This window comes from Xyrauchen texanus, chromosome 22 (assembly GCF_025860055.1).
Source record: "Xyrauchen texanus isolate HMW12.3.18 chromosome 22, RBS_HiC_50CHRs, whole genome shotgun sequence".
Lineage (NCBI taxonomy): Eukaryota > Metazoa > Chordata > Actinopteri > Cypriniformes > Catostomidae > Xyrauchen > Xyrauchen texanus.
The window spans coordinates 34,564,735-34,578,681 of record NC_068297.1 but is presented as its reverse complement, the minus strand read 5'-3'; the positions used below and the strand labels follow the sequence as shown (position 1 = coordinate 34,578,681).

Sequence of the window (13,947 nt, the reverse complement as noted above, 5' to 3'; positions counted from 1 at the left end):
TGTGTGCAAATACTGATGTAGCATATATAATTATTTAAATCCTAACAGATACAAACACTTACGCCATACTGTAGTGCAACTCAAATCATACTGTAGATTACAGTGCTCTACTTTTGTAGTAAAGTAAAGCATCACACTTGACCCCAGATCCTTCCACCTCGCCATACCCCTTTAAGAAGATACGGCCCCTCCCACTTTAGGAACGAAATGACATCATTGGGTTGAATAGCCAATGAGAGCGCGCAGTGAGCATGAGCTGGAAAGAGTAGAGTGTGTTGTGCGCAGACGTGTGTATGTAGTGAGTGAGTGTGAGTGTGTGCGTGTCTGGGTGCGATTGAGATTCTGCGACTTTTTTATTATATACATTTCAACTTTATCGTCTATCTGTCTTTCGAAGTAAGATTAACATTGATTTTAACCATCTGGATATTCTAAAAACGGCTTTTATTTTTATTTTTTTGCTGAAGAATGCCACTGTCGCTGATCAATTCAACACAACACAGGACTTTTTAGTTTATTATTATTATTATAAATTTACATTCTTCAATGTAACGGATGTTTAGACCAATTGATGATACTTTCTTAAATTTACTTTAAAAATACATTTGGTCGCTTCTGCACGGAGATTTGTTGTTGTTTCGCCACTGGAAACTCATGATGATTGTTTATTTGTGTTTGAGTATGTGTTTGTTCGCATGGGGCTGGACATCCCATTGACTGTTTACAAAGGCTTCTTAGAAATAGCTGATCATCCCCGAGCTTATACTTCAGATATGCATGTGTAATTTGAAGAAGTGATCTTAAAGCAGAGAACAATCAAAGACTGACAGAATGCTGAAGACCCTCACTAAAAAACTCAGAAGACACTCTCTAAACGAAATCCACCCTTTTCAATTAAAGGTAAGTCAATGCATATCTGAATATTATCTGCAAACACAAATATAAAGTTGACTGCGTGGACACAATCACAAAATATCCTTGTAGGCCAAGATGCACAAAGAATAAAAGAAAGATTTAAGACTCTATTACTCGTTATAATTCAGTACTACTGTGTATTTACATTAGTAAATACTGAGTAATATTCTACTAATAACTGCCTAATGTGTTATATTTTTCTCCTTGTGATCACACATTATTGTTATGACTGTGGTGTTTACAATTAAATATTGCGTTATACATACTTGCTGCACTATATTATTAATATAGTCATTAATTGTAGTGTAATTTGTGTAACAAACATACTGTAACGTTAAGTACCACTGTAAACCTCTTTTGTTTGTGACTGCTGTATTGCCCCACATGGGAAAGTAGAAGCTTCCTATTTCTCATGATTACTTTTAAAACTTACCCACTGTTTCAGACAGATGGACCGTAGATTGCTCCTAATACCTTTGCATATTAAACACACACACACATACACGTACATTAAATTGGACCAAGTTCCCAATCACCATGAATAGATGCCCTCATTAAGAACTATATATGTAACAAAGAAACTGCCTTCTAATTTCATTTTAGCAGGATGGTGTTTGGCCTTCTTAAAGTAATACAACACCTTTCATGAATCCATACCTACTTGACATACTGCACCCGATGCTTGTTCTCTGTTAATGCTGTAATAAATTCTCATAAATGCGCCACACCAATATGCCTCTCTTTTGTTTCACAGAGATGTGATTTGTATCAACTTCATCCTTTAAACATATATATTTAGAGAGAGAGAGAGAGAGAGATAGACCACTTTGTGGTCTGTTCTGTTGGTCCCTGATTGAGAGTCTTCACCATTTCCCACTTCACTTCACATGACACTTTCAGTTTCTTGGTCTGACCAACTGCTTGAGGTTCCAGTTTCATCATTTGGCATGACTGACATGAATGAAATGAACCTTTGAGCCATGTTTGAGCTTTTTCCTGGTAGATGGACTGTAGACCTTTGTCTGTTTGTGGCAATTGTGGGATGATCACAATCATATTTTATCAAACTACACAATGATGACTCTTGAGACATTATAGATATTAGTTTCATTTTCTGTTAATGCATGATTTTCTGTAAAGCTGCTTTGAAACGATGTGTGTTGTGAAAGGCGCTATACAAATAAAAATGATTTGACTTGACTTGGATAGCCACCTTTAAACCTGATGAGTAATGGATGAAATTGGAGAGGCTACAATAAATGTGTGGCAACCCAGTCATTGTTCCGAGTAAGGAAAGTAAGAAGAGGGAACCTAGTAGAAAGAAATGATGGGGGGTAAGGACTCTGTCTCTGAAGAGTATAGTGACTCTGCTTTAAGTTTCAGAAAGGAAGCAAAGTAGCCTATCGGAATGCATATGATTTAAGTAATTATTTAGCGGAAATCTTGATGTCTGTTGCACGTTCATAATAGTCATGAGAATTTCTTCCATGGAACACAAAAAGAGATGTTAGCCAGAAAGTTATTTCCAGTTACTATTCACTTTCACTTTGCATTCACATAGTGTAGCATTTTGTTTTCAATACAATGATTGAAAGTGAATGGTGACTGCAGCTAACATTCTGCCCAACATCTCCTATTATGTTCCATGCATGGAAGAAAGAAAGTCATATGGGTTTGGGAAAACATGAGGTTGAATAAAAGATGACATCATTTAAAATATTTGGTTGAACTATTCCTTTAATAGTGTGAGAGACTATAGTAGCCACTCATTGCCAAAGACTTCTGTACCAGTACATACACGTCCTTATCTCAGCTTAATCCTTTGGTTTACACTAATAAATACGTTTACGGTGGATGGAGTGCCAGCCTCGTGCCAGAAAAGATGGAAGCTGTGTGTGTGAATAAGTATATTCTGTGTGTCACGTTTATTAGACCTGAATAAATGTCAACCATCGATAAGCTCTGGAAGGGTCTTGAGGGGCTTGTTGTTTTGTTGATTATCATGGCAACATTTCACAGACAAGAGCCAAAAGAAGGATTGTGTAATAGATGAAAAATACAAAAATAGAATTCAAACTAGAGTTAGGACACGTCGAAACAAACATTCCAAAACATTTCGAGCTGCCTACATAGACAGCATTTTAAGGCATAGATGCAAAAACTGTTCTAAAAGGTTTGCAGCAAAATTTTCTTCCTCCTGGCCAAAATTTAAGGCAGCATCGCTTGTCGATTGTTCTTCTCCTGTGTGCATATGCAGAGGCAAGTTGGTCACTTATGAAGTTCCATTTCCATTTGAATTCTACCTAGTTTACTGTATTGCAGCTCAGTAAGTTTGGGAACAGATGTACTGTTCAAAAACAAAGAGAACACAAACCGATCAGCCACTAGGCCCATTCAGAATCTCTGTCATGCATGAACAGCCACATACATGCCGACCTGAAGAGGCATACAGACACTGTGTAGCAATGGGCCCAAAAACTGGCATATGTGTTTATGTTTTGAAACATTGTTATAGTGTGTCCTCTTCTTCAACAATGTATCCTAGCCTTTCACTTGATACTCTTTTCTTTTCGTGCACTGGTGTAAAAGTCAAAAAAAAAAAAAAAATGCTGCAAGAGAGAGTGACAAATATACTCCCATGGTTAGAAGACTGCCCCAAGTTGCAAAAGAGCCTTTGCAAGATTTGTAAGCCACTGTTGGAAAATATAGCACTTCAAAACCCTGTTAGTCATTTATTTGCAATCTACAAAACATTAGCAGACCTACATACTGGTAAACGTTGTCTTATATACACAAGCCAAAAAGATCACAGGCTTTTTGTCAATTCACAGTATAACAGGATGTCTTTCCATTGTCCATGCTTAAAGGAATACTTCATCCTGAATTCTGTCTCATATTGAGTTTGCGAATCCAGCCAATTGTCCTTGCATAAGTTTCCTGACATTTATGGAATAGTTTACCTAAAATGATAATGATCTTATCATTTACTCAACCCCATGCCTTTTCAAACCTGTATGCTGTTATTTTTTTCTTTGGAATACAAAAGTAGAATTTTTAAGATTCCTTATGCAGCTCTTTTCCATTTAACGACTGTGCATAGTTACCACATCTGTAAAGCTCCAAAAAGGATAGACGGCACCATAAAAGTAGTCCATTGTAGCCTAAAGCTTGAAGTCATACATTATCTTTGTGTTTGGAGCAGGAAAATTTAAAAATATCATTCATTGACAATTTTCCCCTCCACCATGTTGCTAAGTTTGATTGGATGGCTGCAATGGAGGAGATTTTCAGTGAATACTGACTTAAATTACTGTCTGTTTCTTACACAAAGCTATTGTATGGGTACAGAAAATTATTTTCATTATGTGTTCCATGGAAAAAGTAACTGTGTACTGCTTTGAAACAACATGAAGGTGAATAAATAATGATTTTTGGATAAACTTTTTCTTTAAATGTCAGGAACCTTGTAAGGACATTTGGTTGAATTCATACTCACATTCATATTGAGTGTGTTCACTGTACCATGATCCACAGACCTAAATCCTGTTGGCAAACCGTGAGCAGTTTGTCAAATGTTTGCTTTTCTATATGCTGGGAGGGAAAAGACTGGAAATTCTTGCCCAATGTCATTTAGATGTTGGCTAAGCACTTAATCTAGCTGCCAGGTTACTGAAAGTTACTTACTATGGTTTCAGTCACCATCAGAGAAAAATTGATTTGCTGATTCCAAAAAGTAAATGTGTGATGCTATGGATTTTTACCACATTTATGTTGTAATGTGCTTCTTTAGCTTCCTGCTTTAGTAATTCCCACTCACACAGTAAGCAGTAGAGTAAGTCAAAACAGAAATGTCTGCTGCAGATTTTTAATTGTTGCATTTTTTTATTGCATTTTTATTATTTTGCTAATTATTTCAACATTTATAGTTTTGATATTGCATTTGGTGGGAATGTGAAACATGTTTTTGTGGCTTTTAGTGATTATGTTCTTTCTTTTAAACATTGTTCGCAAGTTGGGCAGTGGTGAATTTAGTTATGGTTGGTTATACATATTATTAGTGAATGCTGAGACTTGTGAAACCCTGCCCAAGTGTTATAACAGAAAGCCGCAGAAAAGTGTAGCCTATACAAAAGCAGAAAATGTTATGATGTTATTTAGCTTTTGTACATTGTGAGGAATTCTGATGTCTTGTGTGATGTGTGATTTTGTTTTTTTACACAAGCTGATGCAGAATGCAGAATTACCGTTTTTTTATTTCCAAGATGATAGCTAGTGTGCTACTCTCTGAATTAAAGGGATAGTTCAACCAAAAATGAAAATTCTCTCATAATTTACTACCCCTCATGGCATCCCAGATGTGTTTGACTTTCTTTGTTCTGCTGAATACAAATTAAGGTGTTTTTTTTTTTTAAGAATATCTATTCTCTTTTTGGTCCATACAATGCAAGTGAATGGTGGCCAGAACTTTAAATCTCCAAAAATCACATAAAGCAGCATAAAATTAATCCATGTGACTCCAGTTTAGCTATATGAAGTAAGTGAGAAACAGATCAATATTTAAGTCAATTTGAATTGTTCGTGCATATCACCACCTAGTGGTTGGGGCTGGTCAAAGGTGGAGATTAATAGAACCCCAGTTAGTATTATTTTGAGGATTATAGTAGACTAGTTTTACTCAAGTGATACATTTCTGCCGTATTTATTTCACCTTCTCCTGGAGCTTTTAGTTTGGTGGAAAACCAAAAGTGCAGTGTGTTTTTGACAGTTTACAATGTTCTTCATTCCAAATTTGGTAAAAACCTTTTATTGTGATGCTGTATTTTTGATATCTTAATCTTGATATTTTCAGCGATAATTTGTTACGGTCTATTTACTTGCGGCTGAAATTCTCTGACTGCCTGCAGCGTCTTTCCTTCAGGCAGAGACTCGGGCAGTCTCAAGTGACAGTGCCCGTGCGCATACACGGCATGTCTCTTTGAATGAGAGCCAAGTCTATGTTGCTCTGTGAGGCTTATTTCAACATCTCTGCACCTTGTTACATTGTTTTGCTGCTGGTTTTTGTCATATGCTGCAAGTAATGATGGCATTTCCCATAGTTTGTTTCATGAGGCAATAAACAAAATGTGAAAAAAAAACATGTATGCATCTTACATGGGGCTATCGTTTTCACTTATCAGCCTACTTCATGAAACATAAACAGAATGTGGGAAATAGCACATCATTACTTACATTTCAACATTGTGATTAAAAAAAGTCCAAGCATAACCAAAACGGCACATTTAATAAGTTATACAGTGGAACTGTCACAGATGAGCGCTGTAGCAAGCATCTGTTAATGAGACACGCACAAGCATGCACATTCATAACCACCGCTACACTTGGAGTCCGGCTGCCGGCACTAATAATAGACCATGTATACAGAGATTAGGGTTTGAAAATCAAACCAGCCCAATCTGGCAACAACAATCATGCCACGGTCCATATTGGTGAGATCTAAAAAAAAAAACATTCCCCATTCTGATGGTTGATATGAACATTAACTGAAGCTCCTGTTCCGTATCTGCATGATTTTATGCACTGCTGCCACAAGATTGGCTGATTGGATAATCGCATGGATGATTGTTGGTGCCAGATGGGCTGTTTGAGTATTTCTGTAACTGCTGATCTCCTGGGATTTTCACGCACAACAGTCTCTAGAATTTACTCCGAATGGTGCCAAAAACTAAAAATATCCTTTGAGGGGCATTTCTGTGGATGGAAATGCCTTGTTGATGAGAGAGGTCAACAGAGAATGGCCAGACTGGTTCGAACTGAAAAATTATACGGTAACTCAGATAACCACTCTGTACACTTGTGGTGAGAAGAATAGCATCTCAGAATGCTATTCTGAGATGCGGGTTGGCGCTGTTTTGACGGCACGAGAGGGACCTACACAATATTTGGCATGTGGTTTTAATGTTGTGGCTGATCGTGTGTATTTGTATTTATTAATGAACTTCTGCCATGTTTTTGTGTGTATGTGTGTTTCATTTTAGAATGAATGAAAGGAGCAGAGTGGCATGCCAGAGTGGTCACACTCAGTCATGCGCTGTCTTTAGAACACACATGATCACACAAGCAGACATGCACACCAACACAGACTGGCCAACATTACAGATCCAACCTCCATCCCAAACTGTTTAGCAGATGGCCTATAGAATTCATGACTGTGACACACGTGTTGACGCCCAGTATGTAACTCTCACTTACCGCCCACTACATTGAACACTGAGCTTTAACATCACAGACACCATTAAAACTCTCACAGGGACTCTTTCTGAGGACTCCATGAAAAGCAGGATGATATATATATATATATTTTTTTTTTTCTTTTTCTTTTTTCAAGATAATAAATAATAAAGACAATTCCCTATAAATCAGCATATCATGTAATTAATTCAAATTATTCAAATTACATTTTCAATCAATTGACTATATATATATATACAGTGAGGAAAATAAGTATTTGAACACCCTGCTATTTTGCAAGTTCTCCCACTTAGAAATCATGGAGGGGTCTGAAATTGTCATCGTAGGTGCATGTCCACTGTGAGAGACATAATATTAAAAAAAAATCCAGAAATCACAATGTATGATTTTTTTAACTATTTATTTGTATGATACAGCTGCAAATAAGTATTTGAACACCTGAGAAAATCAATGTTAATATTTGGTACAGTAGCCTTTGTTTGCAGTTACAGAGGTCAAACGTTTGCACACACTGCAGGAGGGATTTTGGCCCACTCCTTCACACAGATCTTCTTTAGATCAGTCAGGTTTCTGGGCTGTTGCTGAGAAACACGGAGTTTGAGCTCCCTCCAAAGATTCTCTATTGGGTTTAGGTCTGGAGACTGGCTAGGCCACGCCAGAACCTTGATATGCTTCTTACAGAGCCACTCCTTGGTTATCCTGGCTGTGTGCTTCGGGTCATTGTCATGTTGGAAGACCCAGCCTCGACCCATCTTCAATGCTCTAACTGAGGGAAGGAGGTTGTTCCCCAAAATCTCGCGAATACATGGCCCCGGTCATCCTCTCCTTAATACAGTGCAGTCGCCCTGTCCCATGTGCAGAAAAACACCCCCAAAGCATGATGCTACCACCCCCATGCTTCACAGTAGGGATGGTGTTCTTGGGATGGTATTCTTCTTCCTCCAAACACAGTTAGTGGAATTATGACCAAAAAGTTCTATTTTGGTCTCATCTGACCACATGACTTTCTCCCATGACTCCTCTGGATCATCCAAATGGTCATTGGCAAACTTAAGACGGGCCTTGACATGTGCTGGTTTAAGCAGGGGTACCTTCCGTGCCATGCATGATTTCAAACCATGACGTCTTAGTGTATTACCAACAGTAACCTTGGAAACGGTGGTCCCAGCTCTTTTCAGGTCATTGACCAGCTCCTCCTGTGTAGTTCTGGGCTGATTTCTCACCTTTCTTAGGATCATTGAGACCCCACGAGGTGAGATCTTGCATGGAGCCCCAGTCCGAGGGAGATTGACAGTCATGTTTAGCTTCTTCCATTTTCTAATGATTGCTCCAACAGTGGACCTTTTTTCACCAAGCTGCTTGGCAATTTCCCGTAGCCCTTTCCAGCCTTGTGGAGGTGTACAATTTTGTCTCTAGTGTCTTTGGACAGCTCTTTGGTCTTGGCCATGTCAGTAGTTGGATTCTTACTGATTGTATGGGGTGGACAGGTGTCTTTATGCAGCTAACGACCTCAAACAGGTGCATCTAATTTAGGATAATAAATGGAGTGGAGGTGGACATTTTAAAGGCAGACTAACAGGTCTTTGAGGGTCAGAATTCTAGCTGATAGACAGGTGTTCAAATACTTATTTGCAGCTGTATCATACAAATAAATAGTTAAAAAATCATACATTGTGATTTCTGAATTTTTTTTTAGATTATGTCTCTCACAGTGGACATGCACCTACGATGACAATTTCAGACCCCTCCATGATTTCTAAGTGGGAGAACTTGCAAAATAGCAGGGTGTTCAAATACTTATTTTCCTCACTGTATATATATATATATATATATATATATATATATATATATATATATATATGTAATAAATACATTTAATTATTGTGGCAGATGAGTATAATATTAATTAGACAATGCAAAAAGTGACTTTAGAAGTCAATATATTGTTTGATGTATTCCTGTATCATTGAACAGTCGGCAGCAATCCATTTTGCAATTGAGTTTGTCAATCTGCCCTGTTCTCACATGCACATTCTCTGTGTATGTGAAACAGATGAATGCTTTTGGAGTATCTCATTGGTTTTCAGCATCATAAACACTGCATTTGTTTGATGCTTTGCCAAGTTAAGTAGTTGAAATGTTTTCGTGTCTCGAGATCCCTACATTTTGTTGTGCTTTGTCCAGCTTTCAAGAACGTGTCCTGTGTGACCAACACTCTTTCTGTGGCTGTGCTGCTGTGAAATTGTTGACGTTACTGCCCACTGCTGACGTGGCTTGTAAAAACAGTTAGATGCACTTATAGTTTGAATTGCTCCAATGATCAAATATAATTAGTCGAATTAATATTTTCCTAATGTGCCTTGTTAAAAGGTTCCCTGTATAATTACCAGCATTATCTGGGAGATCATTTATTTTATATTTAAAGGTGCTATAAGATTGACAACAAGCGTTTGAAATGGCTACTGCAGTCCAAATTCAAAATATTGGAGAGTTGTCTGCCCCGCCCCTGACTCGAAGACTCATGCAGGTTGCCAGAATGAGGACAATTCTTGCTAGGGGTGGAGGTGCTTGGAATCTTGTAGCTAAAAAATATGCCATAATCAAACTATGTACACAGAAAATTGTACATCATTGAACTAAAATGCCTACCTAGCAATCTAACACTAGCAACATTTAACCACATTCATTAATTCAGTCACAAAATACAATGAACTCTTTTCAAATGGATGTAAGGTTTACGTTAGATAAAAACTGTAGCAAGTAGCTTGGGATGGGCATGAGTAAAGTTACTCGATTTGGACGTCAGTTTTCATTAAACGTATAGAGTAATCGCATTCGTAAATTGAGTAAATTTTGAATCAAGCTTGTGGTTTGTCATATTTTTCTGTCACTGGTTTTTGCAGAGGTCGTAAACAGCCGTGTCCCATACGCTCAGCTGTATTAGTTTGAGATCACTTCACCGGCTGTGTCTCGCTGCACATGAAACTTAAATGTTGAATTTACTCAAAATGTCCATCCGTCCATCCAGTGGCCGAGATAAATTAGATAGCTTATTCTAGGTGTCGCTCAGTGCTTACCTGTTAAGGAGAGAATTAGCCAACTCAGCATCCATTTTAAAGGATTTCTAGGCTTTAAGCTGTCTCCATCTTCCAAAGGCATCTCCAAAGCGTATCCTTGTTTTACTACGCCTCTGGTCATGGTGGTTTTTAGACAGATGGCAAGGCTTTTTAGGTCGGGTGGAATCTGTTATCTCTGATCCAGTTCATTGCTGGCTTCCATGGCTGCAGCATGCAGTGTTGTTTGCCTGCAAACTTTCAAATCTGGCAACCCGGCGGTGTTGAAATAGTATTGGTCAGTGGGCGGGATCACACAGGCCAAAACATAAATGGAAACTCCGGCCCGCAATGGAAACTTAAAAGTAGAATATACTGGCTGTAGCATTGTTATTGGAGAAGCCAATATTTCAACTTAGCATGTTTCCTAATTCTCGAATGACTTATGGTCATTTTCTGATTTAGTACAGTAAAATTATTACATATTGCACCTTTAAGCAAAATGGACATTATGACTGAAATTAATCAATATTGAATCGAATCGTAATCGTATTGAATCAAGAGGTTGTGAATCTGAATCAAATTGAATCTGGAAATCTGTACCAATACTCAGTTTAAAAAAATAAATAAATATGTATCACGATACACACTTTTTGGAAAAGTAATTCTACAGAAAACATTTGAGAAAAATAATAAAATATCCTTTTTTTATTTAAAACAATGTCCTTTAAAATAAGACTTTTTCACAAACAAAAATATTTCTTTTCATTTGGACAGTCACAATGAAACTACCATCAGAATAATAGTGGACTAATAATACATATTGTTTTATTTATTGTATCTCCTCTCCATTGTTTTACAATCCAAGCACAAATTCTGAAGCAAACCCCTCCGTCACACATTTGATAGCGATATTGCTCTTAGCATAGTGAGAAAAGGCACTTTTTAATGCAAATTAACTCAAAAATAACTGATGAAAGATATTAATAGATCCAGTATTAATAGATATTAATTATTTGAAGCACAACCTCAGATTAGATTGTGCTCTTGGTACCTCAAGGCTGCATTTTCCATAACCGTGATATAGAGAATTGAAAATTAGGATTGGTTGACTTATTTGCACTGGAACTTTTTTTTATCCAGTCTATGGCCTACCTCTAATATCTATTATAATGTAACTTACACTTTAGGACTTGTTTTGTGTTTTTATTTCTTTACTATTATTAGTAGTACTATTTTAGATAATCTTTTTTTGTTATTTACATTTCACTAACAATAAAGTACCAAAAACTAGATTTGGTACCATGGCCATACCATGTTTTTTGGGCATGTACTGGGATAATACTCTATTTTCAAACACTCTAGTACTCAAATATTCTTTTGAAGTATCTTGGAGTACTGTGTATGGTATCTCATGAAAACTGTCAAGAAATGTCTGGGTCATATGAGAATGGCATGTGTTTTGCATTACAGTAAAGAGAATTTGAGCCTGCTTACAGGTGGGGGGACATGCTTAAATGTCATGAAAATAATGTCAAAAATCATAGAGGTGCTAAAAGAAGGCTTAATTTGGTAGGACTTTATTTTACAGTACTGTTCTACATTCACATACTATACTGTACAGTTACAACAACTAAAGTAATTTCTAGATACTAACCCTAAACCTAACCCATATTATGTACATGTAGTTACCTAATATTACTCAGTACTTTCTTGGGTAAGTACAGTACAGTGTAAGTATACTGAAAGTAGACGTTCTGTAAAATAAAGTGCAACCCTTAATTTTCCATATCAAAATATTGATTTCTTACTTTTTTCTTTGAATTGTGAAGTACGACCCAGGCATTTCTTCAGAAATTCACATAATATGATTTAAAAATGGTAATGATTCAGTTCCATGGTGTTTCCATCTGATACCATCACAGTACTTTTTTGGCAAGGTATACCTCATGTCATGTAAAGAATGTATTTACAGAGATGAGAAACATACATAATCCACCCACGGTACATACAGTTTGTAGAGGTTAATTGTGCTTTTTTTTTATGCACAAGCAAATCAGTTCAGGTCCATTGCTTATGACATGCAAATGCAGAGGGAACAGCTGGGCTATTAACTGACAACCGTGCGATTCACACCTACATGAGAACAACTCTCTTGCATAAAGGCATGTAGTCAGATATGTTAATAAACAGTGCTGTTTATGTTAGTTAGTTAGACATTCTTACATTTCAACATGTACATGAGTTGATTATAACAACTGCTCCAAATGTATGTTGCTTACAGACCTCATGCACACCCCAAAATGTGGCCATTATCATACTGTTAGAGTAACATTCAAGCATAGCCGCATTCCTGTGTGTCACTGTCGCCATAACACTCAGCCTCTTGTGGCGTTACACTAATTATAACAAAACAAAAAAGTATCAAAAAGTACTATTGAACTACTCTGTTTTTGGGACATAACATGTTTTAAGATCTTGGTTCTAGATGTTTACTATGTGTAAAGCATTTTAATGGAAAGGAGGAGGCGAGAACCGGCTTGGCAATATAAATAATATTTTAATGATAAACTTAAACAAAATACAAACACACACACACGACGGACATGTCCGTAAACGATCTCTCTCTCATCGCACCTCCTTCCGCAATCAGCCTTTATCCCTCTCAGAGGCTTAATTAGCCTGATAAGGGACCGGGTGTGTATAATCACGACCTGGCCCCGCCCTTCGCCCTGTCACACTATGGTAGTGACATACTTTGAAATACCTTACATTACCATATACAGTAATACCATAGTAAATGCATATAGTCTTCATTCATTATCATGTTATTGTCCATTGTATTATCATCTGATATTGCTACACTACTGTGGTACTGCCACAGTACTTTTATTTGTAAGGGATTTATATCAGGCATTAAAACATGTAAAACTTTTTATATTTTTTTTAAATTGATACTCATTCAGCATGTATTGTGAATTGCATTGAAATGTATTCAAAATGCAATATGTTGGCTATCAAAGCCAGTGGTATGTAAGCATTGGCATCCTTTGAACTTTTGAAGAAGGTTTTTACCAAGATGCAGCCTAAAATACTTTTATATATAGGACCTTTAAATATAAAATAAATGATCTCCCAGATAATGCTGGTAATTATACAGGGAACCTTTTAACAAGGCACATTAGGAAAATATAAAAAAAAACACACTTTCACATTACAGTCCAAAGGATAGTAAAGTCGGCTATATCTTTTTTTTGGCTTGATGGGTAATTTGCCCATAATAGAACTTAAACTCCTGCATCCCATGATACCTTGTGAAGATGTTGTCATCCCATCTGGGTGTGGTTCCCTGGGAAACAGGCCTCATACAGAGCTGAGTGATTGAACTAAATATTGCAGCAGTGTATATATGTGTGTTTTTAAACATAAGTCTCCCTTATTAGCCAACATTTTCACCTAATAAAACAATTAAAAGTTAACACAAAAATGAAAATTCTGTCTTTATTTACTCGCCCTCATGTCATTCCAAACCTTGAATTTCTTTTTTTTTTGTTTTTTGTGGTGAACTAAAAAAAGATTGTTTGAAAAATTGTACTGGTAGCTCTTTTCCATACATTTACAATAATATGGACTGTGGCTTTTAAGCTACATTGAAATAGTCCAGAAGACACGGGCATTCTTATAAAGTCATACAGAAGCTTTGTGTAATGAAAAGACAGAAATTTACAAC

At 36.8% G+C, this 13,947-nt stretch overlaps 1 protein-coding gene across 1 annotated transcript in view; it reads left to right on the top strand.

Annotated features, from left to right (window-relative positions):
- The first annotated feature begins 300 nt into the window (after positions 1-300).
- The window catches only part of si:dkey-16j16.4 (uncharacterized), a 38,118-nt gene continuing 24,471 nt past the window's right edge, over positions 301-13,947 (top strand). The window contains exon 1 of the mRNA XM_052153567.1: positions 301-900. Coding sequence (XP_052009527.1) covers positions 832-900 — 69 coding nt within the window. The 5' untranslated portion in view covers positions 301-831. The remainder of the gene's footprint in view (positions 901-13,947) is intronic.